The sequence below is a fragment of the Haematobia irritans genome, chromosome 1, assembly GCF_050003625.1.
Source record: "Haematobia irritans isolate KBUSLIRL chromosome 1, ASM5000362v1, whole genome shotgun sequence".
In the NCBI taxonomy this organism is placed as follows: domain Eukaryota; kingdom Metazoa; phylum Arthropoda; class Insecta; order Diptera; family Muscidae; genus Haematobia; species Haematobia irritans.
In genome coordinates this window covers 280,197,317-280,224,631 of record NC_134397.1, presented here as the reverse complement: position 1 = coordinate 280,224,631, position 27,315 = coordinate 280,197,317, and the positions used below count along the sequence as shown (strand labels likewise).

The 27,315-nt window shown below is 36.6% G+C and overlaps 1 protein-coding gene across 1 annotated transcript; it reads left to right on the top strand.

The window, feature by feature from the left end:
- The first annotated feature begins 365 nt into the window (after positions 1-365).
- Positions 366-25,628, top strand: LOC142236765 (uncharacterized). The gene is made up of 7 exons (XM_075308050.1): positions 366-5,531; positions 5,625-5,668; positions 5,727-6,562; positions 6,870-6,966; positions 10,102-10,347; positions 10,526-10,655; positions 25,521-25,628. Exons 1-7 carry the CDS (start codon positions 366-368, stop codon positions 25,626-25,628), a joined length of 6,627 nt encoding a protein of 2,208 aa, XP_075164165.1.
- Positions 25,629-27,315: the final 1,687 nt, after the last annotated feature.

Genomic DNA, 27,315 nt, shown 5'->3' with positions numbered 1-27,315 from the left:
TCAAGATTTTTTCCTGTGCCCAATTGGAGCTATGATTGATACTATCATTTTCGTAATTGGAGATATTTCAATTAAAAAGTAGTTGGATCGATTGGTTTCGTGATTGAATCAGAAAGGAGATTTTTTGTGTATATAAGTTTAATTCAGTGTTGGGGCAGGTATTATTTGAATTTTTTTAACTGCACCACTTGACAGGTGAAGTGGCCGTGCCGAGAAGATTGATTAATTTTAATCAGGCTATTATTATTATTATTTATTCGTTAATCTTGATTGTTGCGGTAAATTTTTGTGGTTGAGGCAGCTTTAGTTGGAAAGTTAATTGGACTTGCGGAAGTTATACTTCTGGAGGCGGACAGATTTGCATTATGGAGGGTCCTGTTCTTTTACGGAAATTTAAGAGATTTGCCGCTTTGTTCTTGGATTTTGAGAATGAGTATAACGCAATGTCAAATGCCTCTCATACGATGTTCACTGTGGAGCTTCGTAAGGAGGAGTTTAAGAGTCTTTGGAATAAGGTAAAAACTTCTTATGAGAAATTTAGTATAGATTCTGATTTCTCGGAGGAACAGGAGAAAGAGGCGTCGGATCTTTTCAAACAGTGTAGGGAGGCGTACATCACATGCGCGGCGGCTATGGGGGAGCTTTCTCAGACGTTTTTGAATAGCTCCGTTCTCACATCGACGGCCCATTCGGTGAATCAAACGCCTCATCAGGTGGAGGATATTAGAACAAATGACCATCGCTTGCGATTACCTCCTTGCACCACCGAGATTTTTAAAGGTGACTATCTTTCTTGGCCGTCATTTAGAGATATGTTTACGGCAGTTTATATCGATTGTAGATCCATAACTGCAGTTGAGAGATTGTTTTATTTACGTCAGAATACTCAGGGTGAAGCCTTGGAAATTGTTAAGAAGTCACCACTGACTCACGAGGGATTTGAAATGGCGTGGAACAATCTGAAGGATAGGTATGAGAATAAGCGAATTCTTGTAAATACCCAATTGAAAATACTTTTCAACCTGACCCCAGTTAGATCGGAAACCGCTCATGATATAAAGAAGTTGCAAAGGGATATTAACAATTGCATGACTTCGCTTAATTTATATGGAATTGATATTGATAGTTGGGATCCTATCTTTGTGTTCTTGTGCTCCTCACGACTTCCGGTCACTACATTGTCTTTGTGGGAGCAGACTGTGAGGGAAAAGACCGAAGTCTCGAGATGGGCGGATCTCGATAACTTTTTGACCGCTCGTTTTCAGTCGTTGGAGACAGTTTTTGACTTGACACATAGTGGTGTTCATGAACAGGTGGGAAAACTAGATAATTCCACGGTCACACATAGAAGAGTTAAGACGTATCAGGCGGGTACCAATAAAGTCGTTTGTTTTATATGTTCTCAGGAACATTATCTTAAATATTGTAATAAATTCTTGAAGATGTCTCCAGAGGAACGATTTGGTATTGTCAAGAAGAATAACCTCTGTTTGAACTGTTTTAGTAACAACCATAGGGTATATCAATGTTCCAGTAAATTGAGCTGCGCCAAGTGTCAATCGAGACATAATACATTGTTACATCGCGAAGCTCGTGTAGCTTTAAGTACGGATGTAAAAGAGACTGAACCAAACGACCCTATTTTGATTTCTGAAGTTTCTACAGTTGATCAGGAGGTACAGAATTGTTTTGCTAGATCTCAACGGCAGGTATTACTAGGAACTGCTCTGGTGAACATTAAGGTTAATGGAATTATGTATATTGCAAGGGCGTTACTCGACCCGGGTTCTCAGGCATCTTTTATATCTGAGAAACTTCAGAGACGCCTTGGCTTGCCAACTACGACGATAAGCGCAAGAATTTCAGGATTGAACAATGCGCTGGCGGGATTAACCCAGAAACAATGTACATTTGAATTAGCTTCCACATATCGAGATCATTCAGGAATTCAGATGTGTGGCTTGGTACTTCCCAAGCTGACTGGGAAACTTCCTAGTTCATCTATTTCTATTCCGAACAGCTTTTCTCTGGGAGATCTACAATTGGCCGATCCTAATTTTTCTAAAAGCAATCAGATAGATATCTTGATTGGGGCAGATTTTTATCCTGACATACTGTTGGATGGGGTTCAACGGAACGTTTTGGGTTCACTTGTTGCTCAGAACACGATATTTGGTTGGGTTTTGTCAGGACCTTTGGATAGTGAATGTAGCAGTTTTACTACTGTTGTATCTTTTTGTAATGAGATTTGTATGAATCTGCAATTGGAAAAATTTTGGAAATTGGAGGAGCTTCCAAAAGTGTCTGCGGTTACGGCAGAGGAGGAATATTGCGAAGAGTTGTTCAAGCGAACAACGACCCGATCCCTTGACGGTAGATTTGTGGTTAGTCTTCCTTTCAAACCGCAGCATTTGGAGGGAAAGGGATTGGGGCTATCGAAAACGAAGGCTTTTCGACAATTTCTTCGAAACGAAGCTTCTTTGGTACGGAATATGGAATTGAAAGCGAAGTATGATACTGTCCTCGCTGAATATGAATCCTTAGGTCATATGATTCGGGTGGGCCCGCTTACAGAAAAGAGTACGGGGTATTATTTACCCCACCATGCGGTGGTAAAGCCAGAAAGAACGTCAACAAAGTTAAGGGTGGTTTTTAATGCATCCTATCCGACCTCAAGTGGACTTAGTTTGAATGACACTTTGTATCCTGGTCCCGTTTTACAAAATGATTTAATGTTGTTGATTATTCGCTGGCGATTCTATCGATACGTTTTTAATGGGGATATTGAAAAGATGTATCGGCAGATCCTATTGCATGACGAATTTACCCGTTTTCAGAGGATTGTTTTTCGAAGGGATCCCAATATGGATATTCAGGATTTTGAGTTAAAGACTGTTACTTTCGGTGTTAATTGTGCACCTTTTTTGGCAATTAGAAGTTTGTTGCAACTAGCTTCTGATGTGGAATGTGAATTACCATTCGCTTCAAAAATTTTGCGACATATGATGTATGTAGACGATGCACTTGCAGGGGCACATGAATTAGAAGTGGCAATAGAGGCTAGGAATCAACTAATTGCTGCATTATCCTCCGCTGGATTTACTATGAGAAAGTGGACCGCCAATGACGACAGAATTCTAAAGGATTTACCACAAGAACATCTTCTTAGTGAGCACTTTTTAGAAATTGACGATGAAAGCAAGACAAAAACTTTGGGTGTCCGTTGGAATGCTAAAAGCGATACATTTTACTTTTCGATGAGACCCATTCATCTGAAGGACGATTACACGAAAAGGGAAGTTTTGTCCATAATAGCTTCATTGTTTGATTCAGCCGGGTGGTTGGGGCCAGTCATTATCGTGGCGAAAATATTGATGCAGCAAATATGGGCTGATAAAACTGGCTGGGACGAGTATTTGACTGCTCATAGTAAACAACGCTGGTTGCAGTTCATAAATGATTATGAAGCTTTAAACCATATTAAAGTAGAACGGTGGATAGGGTTTGACCCAAGCACTCATGTGGAAATACATGGATTTTCGGATGCCTCTGAGAGAGCATATGGAGCTTGTGTATATGTAAGGATAAGATCTAATAATGGTATCGTTCGAACTCACTTGCTGTTTGCAAAATCAAGGGTAGCACCTCTTAAAACTGTCTCTTTGCCAAGACTAGAACTGTGTGGGGCACTGTTATTGGCGGAGTTGATTGGTACATTACGGACCGAATTGAGTTTGAACAGTAATCGTACCAAGTTCTATTGTTGGAGTGATTCGATGATAGTGCTCGCTTGGCTTCAGAAGCCCCCTTGTTCGTGGACGACATTTATTTCGAACAGAGTGTCGAAAATTGTTGATTTAGTTGGAGTAGATTGTTGGAGACACGTCAGGTCGGAACATAATCCAGCGGATATCATTAGTAGAGGCGTACAACCTAAGGATTTGATAGATAACTCGTTAGGGTGGCATGGTCCATCTTGGTTGTCCGACGGAGGCAACGACTGGGAAATTGAGTCTCAACGAGAATTTTCTACCGAAGAGGAACGAAGAAGCATTAAGATATTCTTTACATACATCAAGAACTTTGAAGATGTGTTAGTCCGGTTTTCCTCTTATTCAAAGGCATTAAGGGTCATGGCATATGTCTACAGATTTATTTCATTACTTAGGAGAAAGTTCGATTCGGCCGCTGATGCAAAGATTTCGTTTAATGAATTGCAGGTTGTTAAACGGAAACTCATTATTATCACGCAAAAGGTATACTTTCCTGAAGAGTATTTAAATCTTACCAATGGTCAGCCTATCAATTCGAGTAGCAGCTTATTAAATTTGCACCCATTTGTCGACGAGGATGGATTAATTCGTGTTGGGGGTCGGCTTGCCAACGCCGTCTTCTTGTCTTTTAGTGAAAGACATCCTATTATTTTACCTTACAATTGTAAGCTGTCGCATCTCTTAGTATGCTTTATACACCAAGTTACTTTGCATGGAGGCATTCAGTTGATGCTGAGGGTTCTCAGAGCGGAGTTCTGGATTCCGAGGTCGAGGACGTTAATAAAATCGGTTATAGGTCGTTGCAAGACATGTACTATTCATGCTAAGAGATCACGCGAACAGATTATGTCTGCATTGCCAGTTGATAGAACTATACTTGAACGACCATTCACTCGAGTGGGTGTCGATTTTGCTGGACCTTATGACATCAAGAATTATACGGGCAGGGCTTGTTTGATCACTAAAGGTTATGTTTCGATTTTTGTTTGCTTCGCCACAAGGGCAATACATTTGGAAGCTGTTAGTGATTTGTCTACACCCACCTTTCTGGCTGCTTTTGCAAGATTCGTTTCCCGACGTGGAAGCCCGAAGGACATGTACTCTGATAATGGAACAAATTTCGTCGGAGCTTCACGGGTATTAAAGTCAGATTTTCGAAATTTTATTCGAAATATAAGTTCAGAGGTTATGGAAACATATGTGAATAATGGAATACATTGGCATTTTAATCCCGCAGGGGCACCCCACATGGGAGGCTTGTGGGAAGCTGGCGTAAAGTCATTTAAACATCATTTTAGAAGGATAGCCTCAAATCTAAAGTACACATACGAAGAGTTTTCAACCCTTTTGGCTCGCATTGAAGCCTGTTTAAACTCTAGGCCCCTTTGCCCATTGTCTGAGGATGTGTCTTGTATTGATGCTTTAACTCCTGGACATTTCCGGGTTGGAGGACCCCTTTTAGCCCCACCGGAACCTCAAATTAATGAAGCTCCAATTTCCATAATCAATCGTTGGCAGAGAGTGAAAGCGCTCAACCAGAATATATGCATACGATGGAAAGAAGAATACTTAAAAGAAATGTTTAAGAGAAGTAAATGGAAGACAGAAAAGCTAAATTTGAAGGTAAATGATATGGTTGTTGTGCGTGACGACAATTTAGCTCCAAACGAGTGGAGATTAGGTCGTATTACCAAGGTTTTTCCTGGCGTAGACGAAAAGGTCAGAGTAGCCGAGATCCAAACAGCACGAGGTCTTCTAGTTAGACCTATCGTTAAACTTGTTTTACTTCCGACGGACTAATATCTTATAATATTTCGTATTTTTTTTTTTTTGTTTTGTTTATTATTTTAGAATCATGGTAAAAGCAAAGAGATATCTTCCAGAAAATCGCCAAGGTAAACAGAAAATTGTTTGCCGAATATGTTTAAAGGACCATCCACTTCGCTTTTGCAGTAAATTTCTGGCTATGAGTTATTCGGAGAGAATGAGAATAGTGTCGATATATAGACATTGTGCTGGTTGTTTGGCTCATGACCATACATGGCGTACATGTAAAAGTGAGGGACGTTGCAAAAAATGTGGTGATATGCATCATACATTGCTACATAAACCCGGACCTAGTTCGTCTGCAAGGGTAGTAAAAAGCGTCGTAAAGAGGTTAGGACCTCGTTCGTCCCAACCTAAAACCGGATCTGGACCTCGTTCGTCCATAAGCCCCTCAACTAGTGGACCTCGTTCGTCCAATTTGTCTTCTGTAGCTGGACCAAGTTCGTCCACAGAAGGTAACAAAATAGCCAAAGGTTCAGCTCTCAATTCGAGAAAACGTACTCGTTCTCCAGACAGAAGTAGACGAAATAAACATGCATCGCAACAAGTAGTTCCATACAAATCCAGAAATGTGGTAAAAGGTGGATTTCAAGAACGTAGATGGGGTCCGCCCACGACCTACACCATTCAAGAAACCATAATGATCCGACCGACGGCGATGGTAAAAATTGTGAGTGGCAATCGTTGCGTCAATGAAAGGGTTCTTATTGATCCAGGGTCAGAGGTATCTATAATAGAGGAGTCGTTAGTGCATCGCATAGGTCAAAAAATTATTCGCGTTGGAAACTCCTATAAGTGTGCTTTGCGTTTGCATGGATGTTATGGAATAGGCAGCTCCGTCGAAATTTATGCAGAAGTACGTAAAAAGTTTGCCGTACTGACACCGAGACAGTCTGTTGATATGAATATAGTTGATGAGTACCCTGGATTGCAACTAGCTGATCCTACCTTCTATTCTTCGGGTTACATACACCTTTCGTTAGGGGGTGATGTATATTCTAAAATTATCCGAAACGGCGTTGCTGGTGGAACATTTGGAAAGCCACTTGCTCAGTTTACCATTTTTGGGTATATTATATCCGGAGGGTGCTCACCTTAAGTAAATAACTTGGAGCATTTCGTGGACCTTAAAATCTTTTCAATTATTTATACTGGATGGATAAAGTTAACTAAAGTAAATTGGAGAAAATTTTTTAAATTAGAGATTCGCTTGATGGACAATGGGATCAGGTATACTCTTTTGCAAATTACTATTATTTTTTATTGCAGGTTACTGCAAGGGGGCCGGGATGTTAACATTTGTAAGCCAATGTCCCGAAAAATTACCGCCATCTGTGAAAGTTCCTGTACTCAAACTTCATGAATAGTGCGTGTCTACGTATACTTGAGATATGGCCACTTCATTTGGGCTTGGGATTTTTTCTATTAGTTATAAGGCTATTATTACTCGTTTATTTTTTATATATTGTTGTTATTGTATGAATTTGATTAAGTAGTGTTGAACTAACCTTCTGAATTGTGTGGAAGACATTTTGAATTAAATACCTTTTTGAATTGTATAGAAAAATCTAAACTTGAAATCGGTATTATTTATAAAAATATAAATGGTGTTAATAAAATCATACCTGTGAACTGAAAAACTTTGTGTTCTCATTAAGCACAGATTTCTCTGAACCATTTGGTTTGGACTATATGGTTTGTGTGTTTGGTTTGTAATTGGCTTCCACGGTGCTCCACCAGATACCTTAATTACACCCCTGGATTTTTACCAAAGGGGAAACACGCCCTTTTACTGGTGTCCTTTTTTTGTTTGGTTTGCCGATTGCCGTTGATGTTGGTTGAGGTTACACGGATATCAGATTGCAAATCGTTGTGACAATTGCTGTGTGGTGCGTATACGAATCCACTTTTATGTGTTTTCACTGTTGGAAACAATCCTTTGTCCTTTTTGTGTATTTTCGGGATTTGAGTAATTGTTGTTTATTCTATTCGTTTGGTGTGGTGGAAAACGGGGAGGACGGAACGTCTGGGGTGGTAGATGTCAAGTGTTTACGGCTACTTCATTTGTTATGAATTGACTTTGACTTGGATCCGTTTGGCTGCTTTTGCTGGCGTTGTTGTTTTCATTGTCGCGATTATTAAGGATGATTAAAGGATTACAGCATATTTGATTAGAGTTTCAAGTTTCGTGTTTTCAAAAGGATTCTGGTGAGAGGAAAACATATTTCCATGATTACTTTTTAAATAAAAATACAGTGATATCGGTAATAGGGTGGGGATGTAAGAGGAATGGTTGAAAAACTAGAAATTATAACGATTAAAACTATGTCATATGAGAGAGTTTGAGGTGTATGCAGCAAATGCGTTGCCTTAAAAAAGGACCTCAGTATGACATCGTATTGGCCAAATTATAATATAAGAAGTCTTAAGTCTTCGTGGGATATATTTTATAATATAATTTAATTGTCCATAATGATTTCGGGCAAGTAAAGAAGCGATTAACTTTAGCTTAAAAATCTAAATTTCAATAGGTTCTTTATATTAAAACATGTTTGTTTTGTATATAAATAAAAAGCAGATATAACATTTTCATTACGTTTTCAAATAATACACTTGGCTTTGCCTAAGCTAAGTCTAAAAGACTTTATGATCATTATGAACATAATGTTCATAAAATGTACTAAAATGGATGCAGACATTTTTATTTATTTATTCAGTCTATGGAATACATTCCTAACAGACTGACAATTCTAAAAATAAATTAAGTCTATACATCCATTAATTATTTTATAAATTAATAAAGCAGAAAACTTTATTTTGTGATATTCATCAACTTTGAATCTGATTGCAATTTAAAGTGCATATAGTATTCCGAACAATAGCTGCATATTCTAGTCTAGATCGCACAAAGCTCAGGTGGTGTAAGGGCCGATGTTGAATGTAAACCACACCTAAACGCCAAGTTGTTTTTCCGAATTTTATTTGACATTTCTCTATTTCAGACTTACTCAATTTGAACCATGGACGTCGTGAATGGGCAGAATGGTTCCAAGAAATGGCAACAGTGGATGATCAATTTTCGAAGAAAATCATCTTCAGTGATGAGGCACATTTTCACCTCAGTGGATTCGTCAATAAACAGAATTGCCGCATTTGGGCGAATGAGAATCCAAGAGTGATTGTCGAAAAACCAATGCACCCACAAAGAGTGACTGTTTAGTGCGGTTTATGCGCTGGCGGCATCATCGGGCCAAAATGAGGCCGGTCAGGCAGTTACTGTGAATGGTGTTCCCTATCGTGAGATGATAACGAACTTTTTATGGCCCGAATTGGAAGATATGGATGCGGATATGTGGTGTCAGCAGGACGGTGCCACTTGCCACACAGCTAACGAAAAAATGGCTCTTTTGCGCAACAAATTCAATGGCCGTGGCGATGTCAATTGGCCGCCAAGATCATGTGTTTTGACACCGTTGGACTTTTTTCTTTGGGGTTATTTGAAAGAAAAGGTGTACGTCGATAAGCCAGCAACAATTCAAGAGCTAAAGGATGAGATAATTCGGCACATTAACGGTATAGAACCTCCATTATGCCTCAGCGTCATCGAAAATTTGGACCATCGGATGAAGGTGTGCCACCGAGGTCGCGGCGCCCATTTGGCTGATATTTTGTTCCATACATAATTGGGTAATACCAATATATCATAATAAAAAAAAAAATACAATAATTTCCTAAATAGTTTGTGTTTTATTCAAAATCAACATCGGCCCTTGAAATTTTAACTACCCTTTACAATATATTTTTAATTCTTTGTATTGTTGATAATGGGTATTCAGATGATCGGTTAATTGGTCTCTAGGATGTTTCTTTAGCTAATCGGGAGATTGATTTGTATAAAAGCTATCCTAAAATTGGGTTCAGTATGCTTATGTGCATCTGTAATTTGGCCTACAAAAAGAAAACTGAATTCAAAGCTAGAATATCTCCTGTACCGTATTTATTTAAACTATTCACTTCAATTAAATATGATTTGTTATGTAAAAATACATATTTTAGAATATCTTCAAAGGACCAAACGCCTCCAGTTGATCTATTTTTGGTTAAGGAAGAAAAAACAAATCTGCCGTCTCTTAACATCAATAAACATTTCAGATTTTTATACTTCAAGAATACCTTTGTCGATAGTTCGCTGGATTTATTATTGGGAATTATTCACTTTCTCATATCTCTTTTTTTCTATGTAATTGTATACGTAGGTGATGACAACATTTCACCTTCGCACTGCATCCAATGTCCTGACATATCGATGACTGCAATTTGTCATTAACCTGGAATGTAGTTGTCAACACTGAATGCAATTTCAACGAAAACGGTAAACGAGAGAATGTCCCTTCCCAAAATGTCCATACACAAGCAATGAAAATTCCATTGAGAAATTCTGCCAAGCAATGTTACGCAGTATGATGAGTAGAAAAACTTTCAAATTTCATTTTATTAAAAGCCCAAAGAGTGGGGACAAGCAACCGACTGCAGTCGAAACCATAAAAGCAATTTCAATTACACACAAATGCAATTGTGTGACATGTAACAATAACAACAACAACAACAATAACAAATATGACACAAAACAGGAGCACCAACAATCATCATCCACTTCTACAAACATCCTTGCCTACTTGCCATCAAAGGTCTATAGGAAAATAACATCAACACTGAACTCGGACAAAGGGGATTATGTAGAGTCCTTGTATGAGTTTTTCATTGGTAACCGAACAAAATAATCATGATGAACTGCTTGTTACTTTTATATCAGTTCACAAACATCTCCACCGATAATCAATGCTGAAGAACTCTGAGAGATTGTGTTTTTGTGGAATCGAATTGAATACGAATGTATGTGTCTCAGTGAATCTGTCTGCATTCAGATTCACTTGTATGAGTACGAGTTCATTTAATATCCTGGGAAAGGATATAATGGATATTACAACGGTGCTGTATCTATGTCGTTGTAATGACTGGTTTCCTTTGCCATTTCGTTGTTCTTCAGTTCCGGATGTAATTGTATTTTAATGCAATTATCCTAGTGCTCAGTGTGCTATGTTGTTGCTCATCTCAGAGTTATTGTTGCTATTGCAACCAACCCCTCAACGCCCAGACTACTTTAGACCCCGTCAGTATAATGATATTTAACAGGGGATTAAAACACTTGACAATAAACAGAAGTTGCAGAGCTATTCGTCGTTGGGTATTCTTGGACACATTTGACTCACCAGTTTTAAGGGAGAGAATGACTTTATGATACATCGCATGCTGATGGTACTTTCCACTATGACTCGAAACGAGGGTTTTATGGGAAGCCAAAGGATATTTAATAGTCAAATATACCTATTGAGGCACGTCTAAAAGAAAATTGGTCTGTCAGTTGCCGATGTATGAATCTGGCAACAACCGATTGCTGAAAAATAGATGCCAATATGATATATACAAAAAGGGTTTACCATATACTAAAAACTTCTAGAGCACTGCTAAACTTCTTGAGCAGTGTTGGCCTGTCACAACCTGTGACTTTTGCGACATACATTTGCGACGGTGTGATACGTATGTCGCAAAAGAAAGGGCGGGAAAAGCCACGATTGCCTTATACTCGTGCAAAAGGCAAAAGGGAAAATGTGGGGACTAAAACCGAAAATTGTTAACATTCCTGAGAATTGTAACTTCTTCGCACTTTTGGACTAAGTGTTCGTTAAGTATGGATATGTGGCCTAATGACAAATTTTTTTTGTCAGTGTTAATTTTTAGAAATTATAATAATGAGAGGAATAATAATAATGTGAGAATTGTACTTGGATGCACAAAGACAAAATCATTTCTGTGAGATAAACCCGCGAACGAGGCAAATAGATTTTCGAAAGAAAAAATACTTTCCCCCGAAACGAAGTTTAAGACAAATGAAATTCCCCTTTCCGTTATGATACGTGGTTCAACGATTGATTCTAAACTTTTCTACTCGCATTTAAAGAATTTTTTAGCGTCATAGGAAAACTTTACTTGTCTGAAAATTCGTTCCTCATAAAAGGAAACTCTTCTAATAAATACTTAGTAATACCTCATTCACATTACACTTCCAAAATCCAATTTGACTAGATTTCAACTGTCATTTGCCTTATAAAAAGTAGATTTGAAATCTCAAAAATGTGGATTTTGAGTGTAATGTGTAGAGCCTATAAGTTGTTCACAGACAACAAAACAAACATTCTAAAGTTTTCCTCAACGTGCTATACCTCCATCGTTAATTTTTGTTCCTTTTTATATTTGTATCAGATTGCAAGTGTGTGAAATATGTTTTGTATGGATTTTAATTTTTTCCGCTTTTCTCATCGCGTTCGCATCGGCCTTGTTGAGCGTGTAAAAGATATTCCCAATTCCCTGAGCTTACATTGCGTCCAGAGACTTTTATGGCCCTGTGCCGACGGCTCGCCTTGTAAGTGATGGGCATGGGAGTGTGGCGTTTAGTGCTGGCCTTTTCCTTGACATCCCCGAGGATCGATTAGCTTGTTAGGAATTCAATTTGAAGCATGTTTTTGCGTTCATAACTTTTATTGTTGTTAGCCCACCCGCTTGTCTCTGCCACTAACGTCGTCTATAAAAACAGGCAATTTAATTTCTTTATTTGTGCAACACCGGCAGTGACAGCAGGAACATGTTAATCGTCTCTTCCAACGCAGGAAACAGAAGCACACAGAAACACTAATGTATTTATCACAGATTCCCAGGCAGAAGCAGCTGGTGGTTTGGGATGGGACACACTTGTATTTTTGCTTATATCAGCACAGGTTCATATTTGTGGCCTTGTTCCTTTCGGATTGATGATGGGTGGGAGCAGTTAGATATTTTTTCGAAATTGTTTGTGTATATGCAAAAATAGAAGAGCATAAAAAACGTGGAACTTTTAATAAAGTTAATGAATTTTATCAATCAAGAGTTGCTTCAAGAATGAGTAAGCGTGGTATGCATTAAAATGAAGAGCGGGGATTCATCTCTGATATATTGGATAAATGACAAAGCCAAGTGACATTTAACTCCGAACATGAAGCTATAAATGTGTGTGTGTGTTTTTTTTTTAATGTAGAGGAGGTCTTATTCGAGTTGGCCATTGTGATAAATGTTCCAATCCTACATAACTGAAATGACAAAACGTTTCTTCCGTTAGAATAGATAGGTTAGGTTTGGGTTTTTAGGTTATGTTTGGGTTTGACATCTTATTATGGTATACGAGGATGTCCTTTTATATTTCGGGATTGGGCAACCTTAGTGTTGCAATCGGCCAACTAACAGCTCTATCGCAAAGATTAACATTTTTGACGTTATACGAAGTCAGAACTTTGTTTACAGCATATCCCGCCTAAAATGGAATTAAATTTTGAATATTTTCGGACGATTATTTTTTACAACTTTCGACGTGGATTAATTCAACAACAGTTCATCGATGAACTTGATTAAATTTTTGGCGATGAAGCTTCGTCAAAAACCAGTATTTATCGATGGCATGGTGGATTCAACAGTGGTCGTGGTTAACTCCAAGGCGAATTACGTAAAGGTCGGCCATAATCAGTTATTGTTCCGGAAACCATTGAAGATGTGCACGAATTGACATTGTAAGATCGTCATGTAACCTATCGTGAGATTGACACAACCTTAGGCAATAGAGGAAGCAGCATACATTCAATATTGCATGAACATTTGACCGTCAAAAACATTTGTTCGCGTTGGATCCCACACAATTTGTCAATCGCAAAAAAAAAGGCTCGTGTCGATTGGTCGAAAGAATTCTCTAAAAATACGATCGCGGTGCTTCGAAACGAGTCCATGGCATCGTGTCAGGCGATGGATTAACGAGCAACAAAAGTTGCTCGTGTACCAGTGTTGCAAGGTTAGGGGTTTTCCCCCCAAATGTAGGGGGATTTTTAGGGGTAACATTTATTTGGGGGGATTTTTGGGGGTTAAAAAATATCTTAGGCCTCATAAAGTGAAGCAATTTTCAACCAAATTTGGAACAATTCTGACATGAAATTGGAGGAGAAAGATGCAGGAAATAAACCAAAGTTCCCAAATATAAGCAAGTAAGCAATGGTAATGGTAATACAATGGTAAAATGGTAATTTTCATTATCCTTTTCAATTGCTTCTTTTGAAAGGGCATTTTTAATATTTGACACAGTTAAAAACCAAAATTAGTAAACATTTTTAGAGTTACATTTTCATTTAGTTATAGATTGCCCGCCTTGCATACACAAGGTGGCGAGCTCGATTCCTGCTTCGACCGAACACCAAAAAGTTTTTCAGCACTGGATTATCCCACCTCAGTAATGCTGGCGACATTTATGAGTGTTTCAAAACTTCTCTAAGTGGTTTCACTACAATGTGGAATGCCGTTCGGACTCGGCTATAAAAAGGAGGTCCCTTGTCATTGAGCTTAACATGGATTCGGACAACACTCAGTGATAAGAGAGGTATCACAATGGACTGAATAGTCTAAGTGAGCCTCATACATCCGACTGCCACCTAACCTAACCTATGGTTAGGTTACAATTTGTAGACTACAACGGCAGACGATTTAACATTTTAATAATGTATATATTTACTGAATTTCGTTTATTTTGTAAACCGATTTTTTAAATTAATTTGATTTAAAAGATTTATACATTAAATTATTTTGTTTTGCCTGCTCTTTAAATTCAAAATGTATCACTACAGTTTTTTTCCCGAAATTTGGGAACCCATTTTGTACATTTTGCATCCTTAAATTTTTGGGGGGTTTTTTTAAAAAAACTCTAGGTTTTTTTAAGATTTGGGAGGAAGATTCAAAAATCACCAGGCAACACTGCGTACAAAGCACTTATAAGCAAATGATCCCTATTTTTTCGGAAAAAGTGGACATGTTGCAATCTTACCACTAGAATAAAACGCGTTCCCACACATCGGCTCAAACCTCAAATTTATTCACTTCCCGATATCACTTCTTGGAGGATAGAATACGCATTGGTCATCCTTATTGCTTTAAATTAAAAGTAAAACACCAGTGTTTACTTCTCGATCTTATTAGCATAATAGTGGTAAGAAGCAAACATATTGCTCTTAAAATAGGTTTGGGGTGATCATATTCCTTCTTTTCGTGTGGTGGTGGGTATTTAAGGCTCGGCCCGGTCGAAATTTTAATGGTGTATATGTATATTTGTTTATTTATGCCTTTGTCTAAAGCTCTTTTTTTGCGCAGTTTAAAACTTTTAACACTCCCATAAAATCATTAGAAATTTTATTTTCATGTCTCTTTATAATAATTTTATGGCCATAATGACTCAATAATTTCTGGGTGGCCATTCGGTCGTCATCTGCCTGCTGAACGAATTTCTATGTAATTGAGTAAACCAAGATGAGTTAACGAGGTCATAGCCACCTGAAGCAACCACCATTACCACCTTCATCAGATGCCATAACTCTAATGGAATATCCTATAAATTATTACAGGTATTCAATAATTTATAGAAATGGAACAATCCAATCCAATGGAAAACGACAATAGCAGTAAGAACGGCAGTATTTGGTCACATTAAATTTTGAAAACAGAACCGTAAAATCCAATCGTAAATGAAACATGGATGAAACCGTGGTGGTGGAAGACAATTGATGGGGTCCCATTCCCAGCCTATGGGCTGTGAAGAGTGCTAAGTAAGTGTGAATTGTGTGAATGGATGGATCAATGAATGAATGGATGTATGAATGAAGAAGGGCAGTGAGAATGAATGAATTTTTTAAAATCAATTTTCAACATTTATTGTCATGTGTTAAATTTATATTGGCAATAAATTGAAAGTCCAAACTTACCGACAGTCATTCCATTGGCATTCGGATGTACATGTGTCCACACATGCTATTGGCATAGAAGAAAGGAAAGGAAAGGCAAAGTTAAGCCACTGGCGATAGGACGGACGTGGGGCTAAATTGAAATGCTTTTAAGTGTGGATGTCCATTCAGGCATTTTGTATGACCGACCACTTAGGAGTATGAATGGGATTCTTGTCTATCGAAGAATGACGTGATTGAGGGATGGCCAACCATTAAATTGTTATGGAGTGTAAAATCTCAGCTCTATGACGATGTGTTTTCATTGGCAATTTTATGGGAGCCATTTATATTTGTGTGTATTGATGATGGGCTTTGATTTCAAGCTGATTTGTCGAGTCCCTTGATGTGATTAAAATTTAAAGGAGAAATTTTTACGACAGTGTTCAATAGATTTAGGACTCTCTATCGAATATATTGGCGAAATCAAAAATGTCTTTAGTTAGGTTAATTTTTCATTCACAATTACTATGTATAGGAAAATAGTTTTTTCTGCTTACTTCATTTTATAATTAAAGTTGGTGCTAAGGTCTTTGGCAGCAAACAAAAAGTACATGTATATTATTATTGCAGCAAAAAGTAGAGTGAACCGATTTGTTTGATTTAGCATTAATGTGGTGGCCAAATAGTCCTCCATTGATTGTACAGAGGTGTTCTGATAAGTACTTAGCTTTACGGTTCTGTTTAATTTTTTGTTTTTCTTCTCAGAGAAAATGGAAGTGACCACGAGTTTTGGAGAAATGGAAAAAGAGTGACTTCGGTCGGTGATTCCATGTTTGTAGGTAAACCGTGCCGCTAACTCAAAGAGTGCTGCGAATGATGACTCTTCATCTTCGACGTCTACCTCGACAAATTCGTTTAGGTTCAATGTAGCTGATTGCCAACCAACTTTTTTTTTACTTTTAAATAAATTTAAAAGCAAATGCTTTGATTCCGAGCTAAACTGATTTCAAGAAATGGGAGCATAAATATTACTTAATTCATTCACAGTTTTCGATTTCGAATATATTTATTTACCGATTGTGGTTTCTAAGAGCAATGTTTCAGTGGCTTATAAATAGTAAAGAGTGATTTTATAGCTATTATGGCAATACTAGTTTAACCCTTCTGTACGGGATGAGGTCCCGGTGTACCTTTTTGATTTTTAATTTTTATGTGATTGAGCCATTAAATCGCATGCAGAGAAGAAACATGATTGTCACAATCATATTCGAAGAGCAAAATAATATGATAGGAGCCATTTTTGCGTTTTTCTTTCAGTTAAAAGAACATGGTCACAACTTAAAATGTTTTGATCTTTATGAAAAAAAAATTTTCTTGGTCGAAAAAAGGACGCCACTTGAGAAAAGAAAACACAAAATTAACTTTATTTATTTGTTTTTATTTATTTATAAATTAGTTCATTGTTTATTTGTATTTAAAATGTCGTGCAAGCAAACTTCACATAATTTTACACACTCTATTTTGGTTCAATTTAGGCTGTCCATTACATCTCTTTTAAAGAGAACATGTTCTCTTTTTGTGTTCGTATCTTTTTGTTCACTCTTTTTTTGGTGCCGTAGTTTTATGTCCAACAGTGCTCTTTATGTACTCTATTTCAAAAAAAAAAATCCTAGATTGATGGAATTTTATTTATTTAGTAGGAATTCGCCACAATTGTTCTCCACTAATTGTTTACTGGGTTAAATCTGTTGACAAATTAAAGGCCGGAACACAATTGCGACGTTTCGAAGTACCGCGTAAAAATTAGAAATAGATGTAATTGAATGTACGACGTAAATACGCCAATACGTTGTCGTCGTCAATTTATTTTGTTTATTTTTTAAGAAAATGTGATTCTTTTTGTTTCTTATTGTTTTATTATATATTTATTTCGTTGTTTCTATCATTAGTACTATTATTATTTTAATTTTAATATCAATAAAATTATTAATTATTTAATAAAAATTTTTATTATTGTAAACTCTTTTTTAGTTAAAATGTTCTCTTTTTTAAAGCGAAAGTTCTCTTTTGAAAATTATCCATATGGAAACCCTAGTTCAATTTCAGCAATATGTAATCATTCCATATTTACGTCGTGCCCATCAAATGTACAAACGCAGGCATCATGTAACTGCAAATAAAAATAAATTATACCACAAAGGCCGGTATGCACCTCTAGCGAAAAATTTCATTCCCATAAGAAATACATTGCTATTTATGCTAACGAAATTTTCGGTAGCGTTCAATTTCGTAAGCTGGTACGCACCTCTAATGAAAATAACAGGGTTGTCAAAAGCACATTTTGGCAGCAAACATTTAATTTTTTACAATCATTGTGTGCGTAAAAGTTTTAAAAGGTCTGTAAATAATAAACAATTTATTTGAGGAATATTTGGAACATATATTAACAATTTTTAAAAGCGGTTAGCTGGTTTAAAATTTGTGTACACAGCCCTGTTTTTTTTGTTGTAGACTTAAATAAATTTTTGCTACCGAAAATTTCGCTAGAGGTGCATACCGGCCTTAAGCAAAATGCATAACAAAAATCAGGTAAATTTTTTTTCAATTACACTTTCCTTTTTTGTGTTCACATAAAACCACGTGCCACTTCTGAATAAATAAATTAACACATAACACAATAATTCCGTATTCTCCGTCCATTCCAAGAAACAATCAACACACGACTGACGCGTAAAGGTGAGTACTATGTTCGGTTTTTTCACCAAAATACTAAATTAAAAGTACTAATATATTTAGGAAGACGATTCAATTTTTATCAATTCTTACCAAATAATGGATGGAAAAGATCCAAAGAATTGATTGCATATAATTTTATATATCTAAATTAATTAATTAAAAAAAGTCACCGTGAAAGCAAGCTGGTTTTCAGCTTGAAAACTGAAGATATAAAATGAAAATCGTGTGTACCTGCTCAATGTTTTTATAAAATTATTTTCGCTGCAAACAAGTTAAAAAATCCAATTGGTCACGAAAACAATGTACATGGTCTTTATGGTCATGTAATGGTTCTAAACATGTCTATATGTAACCTATAAAAAAGTAAAAAAATTGAATGGTCAGGTACATGATTTTCCCGACCATGTAATGGTCTCAAATTCTATCATTTAAATAATAGAACATGTTTGCGGCATTTGAGAACCATTTAAATGCTTATTGCCAACATATAATTTTCTCCGCTCGAAAATTATTTTTACAAAGACCAAATACATGGTTTTCGCGACAATTACATACTCTAGATAAGCATTAAATGGATGCGGCAGCCATGCCCAAACATGTTTTTTCTGTGCGTGCGGTTTTTATAGGTGTTTGAAGTTTATTTATTTGTTTTAATTTATTTTAATGCAATTATGTGTGATGAGGTCCAACAGTTTCAAAAGCACCTATCGTACGTTTAAACAGCTAACGCACGTTTCACTGTCAAACATTTTCCATTTGGCCTACAATGTAACCGTGAATCGTCTAAGAAACAAACAACGCTTGAAATCTTTCAATTTTGTTATCAAAATGTGCCCAGTTAAACAAAATCGCGCGAAAAATTGTGTTCAGTGACGAAGCTTATTTTTGGCACAATTCAGCTTGAATTGTCGATATGGGCTGGTGGTATCATTGAACTATACTTTTTCAAAGATAATGGGAATCGTATCGCAACTGTGAATGGTAAGCGATACCGAGAGATGATATCCAACCGTGTTCGCCCCAAATGCAAGAATTTAACTTTCATGGCATGTGTTTTCAGCAAAACGGTGCCACGCGTAGCGTAACATTCGAGTTATTGAGAGGCCACTTTGGTGAACATTTTATTCCACGTTCGGGACCGGTCAATTGCCCGCCTAGATTGTGCTGTTTAACACCTTTAGTCTTTTTTGTGGGACTATGTTAAAGCTCTTGTCTCTACAGACAAATCCGTTTCAATTGACACATTTATTCAATGCGTCATATTCTTACTAATATGGTCAAAATATTGCAAAGAGTAGACCAAAATTTGATTAAAATTGGATGGCCCATTTAAGGCACAGTCTCGATCAACATTTGAATGAAATCATCAAAAATTCGGGAATTTTTTATCTTTATATCCCAGCAGAAAAAAGTCGCCAAAAAAGTAGCGAAAATGTTCTTTTTGGACCCGGAAGTGGTGCAAAATTGGTGCAGAGGCGATGAATTTGACAAGGGCTTGTCATAGGACGGATGTTCATCATTTCAATTGAATTTGCATCAGTTGAAAATTGTCGTGACTCACGAAAATTTTCGTCACGTCATGAGTCACGCTCACGGCAACGGCGTGAGTGTGCGTGATTACCAATCCAAAATGTCGTGCATGATCGTGAGTCACGAAAATAATAAATAATATCTTGCGTGAGTAACGAACTACGCTCACGAAAATAATCCCGCTCATCAACATAAAACGCTTAAGAGTTCAATTCATTTACAATTTTAGTGACTCCTACGATGTTAACAGGTTGGCTGATAAGTCAGTGATCTGACACATAGATGGCGTCGCTGGTATTTGTGATGATTTGTGTCAAAATTTGACGTCTATAAGTCAATTAGTTTGTGAGATAGAGCGTGAAGCAACTTTTGTTATTGTGAAAAAAATGGAAAAAAAGGAATTTCGTGTTTTGATAAAATACTGTTTTCTGAAGGGAAAAGATACGGTGGAAGCAAAAACTTGGCTTGATAATGAGTTTGCGGGCTCTGCCCCATGGAAATCAACAATAATTGATTGGTATGCAAAATTCAAGCGTGGTGAAATGAGCACGGAGGACGGTGAACGCAGTGGACGGCCGAAAGAGGTGGTTACCGAGGAAATCATCAAAAAATCCACAAAGTGATTTTGAATGACCGTAAAATGAAGTTGATCGAGATAGCAGAGGCCTTAAAGATATCAAAGGAACATGTTGGTCAGATCATTCATTAATATTTGCATATGCGGGAGCTCTGTGCAAAATGGGTGCCGCGCGAGCTCACATTCGACCAAAAACAACAACGTGTTGATGATTCTGAGCGGTGTTTGCAGCTGTTAACTCGTAATACACCCGAGTTTCCGTCGATATGTGACAATGGATGACTCCATCACTACACTCCTGAGTCCAATCGACAGTCGGCTGAGTGGACAGCGACCGGTGAACCGTCTCCGAAGCGTGGAAAGTCTCAAAAGTCCGCTGGCAAAGTAATGGCCTCTGTTTTTTGAGATGCGCATGGAATAATGTTTATCGTTTATCTTCAGAAGGGAAAAACCATTAACAGTGACTATTATATGGCGTTATTGCAGCGTTTGAAGGTCGAAATCGCGGCAAAACGGCCACATATGAAGAAGAAAAAAGTGTTGTTCCACCAAGACAACGCACCGTGCCACAAGTCATTGAGAACGATGGCAAAAATTCATGAATTGGGCTTCGAATTGCTTCCCCACCAACCGTATTCTCCGGATCTGGCCCCCAGCGACTTTTTCTTGTTGTCAGACCTCAAAAGGATGCTCGCAGGGAAAAATTTGGCTGCAATGAAGAGGTGATCGCCGAAACTGAGACCTATTTTGAGGCAAAACCGAAGGAGTCTACCAAAATGGTATCAAAAAATTGGAAGGTCGTTATAATCGTTGTATCGCTCTTGAAGGGAACTATGTTGAATAATAACATCGAATTTTGACAAAAAAAATGAGTTTTTCTTTGTTAGACCGGGGACTTATCAGCCAACCTGTTAAGAGTTTAATAACGCTCTCGATTTTAATCGTGCTCATGATTTCAGACACGTACCTCTGGCAAATTACTCATAAAATTGTTCGTGAGTCATGATATTTTTCGTGAGTCACGACATTTTCGTGCGAGAGTACAAATTTTCTTTTCGTGAGTGTGCGTGAGACCTACAAAAAAATCGTGCGTGAGTGTGCGTGGGTAAGATTTTTCCGTCGTGAGTGTGCGTGAGCGTGAGTAAAAAATTACTGACGTGCACATCTCTACTTCCTACATTTGACATCAAATATTTTTTTTTTTTTGAAAAACTAGCAATGTTTGTAGAAAGGATTTAGTATATTTTCGACAAAATTTGAATAACTTGTACCATTTTATTAATTCTTATTTTGTTTCTAACCGATTTGAAAAAGAAAAAGTTGAAATTTCCCATTAAAAATATGAAGAGAGAGAGTTATAAAAAATCAAATTCAAAGAACTTCCTGTGTAGTTAAAATAAAGAACATCTTTGGGAGGACATTTTTGGAAGTGCCTTTGGAAGAACTTCCAATTTTTTTTTTGCTGGTGTGGTAAACGCTTATTATAATGTTCAATGGTATTGTAAACTTGTAAAGGGTGATTTGTTAAGAGCTTGATAACTTTTTTTTAAAAAAAACGCATAAAATTTGCAAAATCTCATCGGTTCTTTATTTGAAACGTTAGATTGGTCCATGACATTTACTTTTTGAAGATAATTTCATTTAAATGTTGACCGCGGCTGCGTCTTAGGTGGTCCATTCGGAAAGTCCAATTTTGGGCAACTTTTTCGAGCATTTCGGCCGGAATAGCCCGAATTTCTTCGGAAATGTTGTCTTCCAAAGCTGGAATAGTTGCTGGCTTATTTCTGTAGACTTTAGACTTGACGTAGCCCCACAAAAAATAGTCTAAAGGCGTCAAATCGCATGATCTTGGTGGCCAACTTACCGGTCCATTTCTTGAGATGAATTGTTCTCCGAAGTTTTCCCTCAAAATGGCCATAGAATCGCGAGCTGTGTGGCATGTAGCGCCATCTTGTTGAAACCACATGTCAACCAAGTTCAGTTCTTCCATTTTTGGCAACAAAAAGTTTGTTAGCATCGAACGATAGCGATCGCCATTCACCGTAACGTTGCGTCCAACAGCATCTTTGAAAAAATACGGTCCAATGATTCCACCAGCGTACAAACCACACCAAACAGTGCATTTTTCGGGATGCATGGGCAGTTCTTGAACGGCTTCTGGTTGCTCTTCACTCCAAATGCGGCAATTTTGCTTATTTACGTAGCCATTCAACCAGAAATGAGCCTCATCGCTGAACAAAATTTGTCGATAAAAAAGCGGATTTTCTGCCAACTTTTCTAGGGCCCATTCACTGAAAATTCGACGTTGTGGCTCGTTAGTAAGTCTATTCATGATGAAATGTCAAAGCATACTGAGCATCTTTCTCTTTGACACCATGTCTGAAATCCCACGTGATCTGTCAAATACTAATGCATGAAAATCCTAACCTCAAAAGAATCACCCTTTACTTGAATATCTCTTTATACCTTATACAGCAAACTATAACAATTAGGTTTTTAGATCTCGAAACCTATCCAATGTGCAGTACCACGCCATCTTTAGAGAATTTCAATGCTTCATATAAACTTACCATCCCCTTCCAAAATTGAAGTCATTAAATATAATTGGCCATAAGAAATTAAAATTTCCCCATGTTGACAGCATAATGAGCCTGTGTGTGACATTTATTAATGGACAAGAGCTCATATTTTTTATTTGTCCCCTATCCCGCCATCAAGCATTACACCACGAATCCATTTTATATAACCCCTGAATGTATGAAAAGAAGTAAGGAACAATGGATCCTCAATGCTCATAACTAAATTACTGTGAACAAAGGGAGGGATATGGAAGTATTTACTTTGCAAATACACAATGTTTGGGGAAATATAACCACTGGACGCTATATTAAGTGGAACGATGTGAGCAAGCATCTAAATTCTGGCAGAAAAGATAGCAAACCTGAGTTGTAGACATTATGAGTTGGTCTGGCTTTGACGAGGTTCAGATCATCAAGAGTTCGTTGATACTCCCAGAGCTTGGTTGGTTGGATGACGGCTGACAATGGTAAATGGAGTGAGTGGGATTTTTTCATTTTGTAATTTTTTGTCAATTTGTTTTTAGAGCATATGACACATAGTAGAACGGACAGACAGACAAATCAACGAATGGATGAATGAATGGCTGACATGCCATTAGAGTTGACAAACAAAAAATTAAAATACAGCTATAACCCTGCCAACTAAGTACATAGTTTTAGGGTAGGCAATGATAAATTGTGTTACATAAATATACACTGGGGACTCGTTCTACGGTAGTTTGCACTTTCGCCTTACATGGCCGTGGGTTAAAACCCAGTTTATACCAAACACCAACAAGTTTTTCAGCTGTGGATTATCCCCTCCCAGTAATGCTACTGACATTTCTGAGTGTTTCAATGCTTCTATAAGTGCACTGAAAAAAAAAAACATGCCCGGTTCCAAAGAGCCAAAGAAGCGGAGAGTACAAGTAAGGATGCTTTTAAGACACAATTCTCTTTTAAATGTAGGTTTTGTGTTCTTGCTTTTAGGAAGCAAATTTAAAATTTTCGCTTTTTCAGCTTTTTTTCTTCATATGCTATCAAAGTCCTTTAAAAATGAGTTAACGACAACTTTATTTTCCAAATTCAGACTCGACCTCCAGTAGAAATTATACTATGTTTCAAGTAAAAAACGTCTTTAAAATAAAGTGTTGAATATCATGTCCTAATTTTGAACGATTTTTTGCTTTGTAGTCAAGATGCAAAAAGACAACAAATTTAAAGACAATTTCATTAATTTTAAAGAATTTTTCTGAATTATTAAAGTCTAGTTGACCTTAGCCCAAAAATAATTTCTTTCATGTTATGATACCCATTTTCACTTAATTATAAGGACAATACGACTTCATTGAAAAGTTTATAGACTTTTTGACAATGAAAAAAACTGTATATTAGAGAAATGCGTCCTTTATGCTAAGCAAAATTTGCATTCGTAGTTGAAGGACATGAAATCTTTGGCCTCACGACAATATTTTTTTCAGTGTGGCATCACCGAAGTTCCTTGTTATTGATCTAAATTATGCAACTTACATTTTAGGACTCGAAATTTACGCAATGCTAAGGACAAAATTCTTTAAAATAATGACATTTTCATTAAAAGAAAGTTTATAATCCTTGTTTCAAAAATTTTTTTCATTAATTTTAGGACACAAATCTTGAAATTTTGCGTCCCTCTGATGAAGTTGTAAATCTTTGAAGTAAGACAAATGTTCCTTAAAATAAAGAAAGCCATTTTTAATTTAAAGAAATCGTTTTTAAATCAACTGACAAATTGAATTTTTAAATTTAAGATAAAAATGCTTCAGATATAGGCTAAGACTTATTTTAAGGATTTGCATCGTTGGTTTAAAGTTTTTTTAGCATTAAGAAAACAGTGTTTACTTTGAAATACTTGGCATAATTCGGATTTTGAAACTGGAATTTGTTTGTACATGAATACCTTTATTAATATATCGCAAACAGAGAAATGAATGAGATCTGTATCCAATTTTAATTTTATCGATCCTAGATTTAAAGCCAGGGAGGTCCCTAAAAAATGTCTTTATTTTAAAGAAGCCGCATCTTTGGCTCGGGATCAATACCAAAATCCTTAAAGGAAGGTCAAAATCTTTGGATCCAAGTAAACTTTTTTTGAGTGTAGTATCGGGAAGAACTCAGTAATAAGAAGGAAGTTCACCACTCACAATGGCCTGAAATATTGGGCTGCCACTATACCTAACCTATACCGGGAATGGAAAATGAAATTTTTTAGAAAGTACAAAAAACGTATTTTTTAAGTGTAAAAGTACTTTTCACAATTTTTTCAAAATTTTTTTCTAGAAATAATTTAGTATTTTTTCGACAAAATTTAAATTATTTGTACCATTTTATTAATTCTTGCTCCGTTATCAACCAATTTGAAACAAAGTTAAAATTACCCATTCAAAATATGAAAAAACGAGTTATAAAAAATTTTAGTAAACTTCTTATGTATTTAAAATAAAGAAAACATTTTTGGAAGTGCTTTTAGAGTTGTGCCTTTAGAAGAATTTCCAAATTAAAACAAAATAATTTTGTCTAATACATTTTCTTGGATTTTGTTGAAAATTATTTACTTATAGTTGTGAAACCGCCATGACATTTGTGTTTGTAATGTTGTTAGTTTAGTTTCTTTTTACCCCAAAAATATTCTTCATAGCTCGTCAACAGTGGTATAGGTGTAACGTATCATTATTTGCCTAACGTCACTTTAGTTGAAATTGTTTGTGATGATGTTTTGGATGGTTTGTTACGGAAACAGATATAATGGCTCAAATTGTTTCTTTATTAGTGAAAAATGGCTGACAATTTGTTTAATGTTTTGTTGCTTTCTTCCAGGCAACAATGGCCAATCATTGTTATTTAATTGGAGCTGTCACTCATTAAGGCATACAGCATCTAAATTCAACTCATTCGCATGACATTTGTGTGACTGTGTTTGAAATGAAAATTATGACTGAAAATGGAAAGGTCACATCCAAATGCATGGCTACGAAATTTAGAATACCGTAACGGAAAAAAATTGCAAAGTTTAAACTTGTTTAAACTGTAGCTATTTCGAATTTCGAAAGAAAATTCGAAATAGCTACAGTACGTAAATTTTTGACCAGCGAAGTTACCTTTTGAATCAAAAAATCCTTTCAAGGCAAATAAAAAAATATTATATACAATCGTAATAAATTCGGGTTTATTTGCTCTTAACCATAATATTTTATAAGAAATGGAAATTTTATTTATCTAAAATTTTGTTCGGTAGGAAAATATTTTTCATTTGGATGTATCGAGTGGTTTTTCAGTTCAAAAAGAACAAAACCCATTAAATGAGAAGAACGCAGTGGATGGGTCAGCAATTCGTAGACCAACTCGCCAATTTGCTAATTGACGAGACAGGAAGTTTGGACCGATGTTTTATCGGTGGTAACGACCGCCAATTGGGAACTTTTTGTCTTCAGATCAGAGTTGAATCGGCACAATAATTCTCATTAGTACATTAGACATCATCTTGCGATTTATCATTCCAGCCGATGGGGCAGTCCGGGTGGTGCCAGTGGTATGTTTGGAAGAAACGTATAGGATTTTTGTTAATCGTTGTCTTTTTTACAGAATGTGAACACAATTTAAAAAAGTCAATCTAAAAAAAATAACTTTTTTATGGCAAATTACACATCGCTCATTTTCACTTGCATGTGGCCAGCACTTTTTTCTGTAATACAAACAATGAAGAAGAAAGTATTAGATTTTATAAATTTTACCTTTCGTCCGGAAGCAGAATCGAAGCATAGAACACACAACGATGTACTTTTGGAAACGGAAATAATGTAATTTTACATATATTCCAAAAATTTTCTCAAGATTTCTATAGGATATAATTGCAAAAATAAAAAGTTTGTAACAAAAATTTTGTTTGGTAATAGAGATTTACACTTTTGGAAGAAATTGAAAAATCTGTTACAAAACGTTTGCCGATACCCGTTTTTTCAAATGTATGTTTCTTCGCGTATACTACTTTGCACATCTTCGGCTTTTCAATTTTTTTCTTAAACACACTAAAAACGGCACATCCTCCCACTGAAACCAATAACTGCTTCTTCGATAGCAACAATATATGTTGAAAAATGCAAAAAAAAAAGTAATTTTTCATATTAAATCCTTTAACATGCAGGGCTCATCTTCTCCTTGGAAGGCAAGTCAAAATGACCATGTCCAGAACATTATCATTGTTAGCATCTTTATCCTGGTCTGAAATTGTGAATATAATCATTTTGGCCAGAACACTTCTTTGTATGGGGGTCGAGCACATGTCCATCAAACTTCAAGTTGGACACACGTGCATTCGTCCCTGCGATGTGTGGCCGAGGCATGTCCTTTGTATGCGCAGGGAGTATGATAATCTCATTCAACTTTGATGTTACCTTGCCATATTCCCACTTCTTGGTCATTTGTTCTTCTTTGGA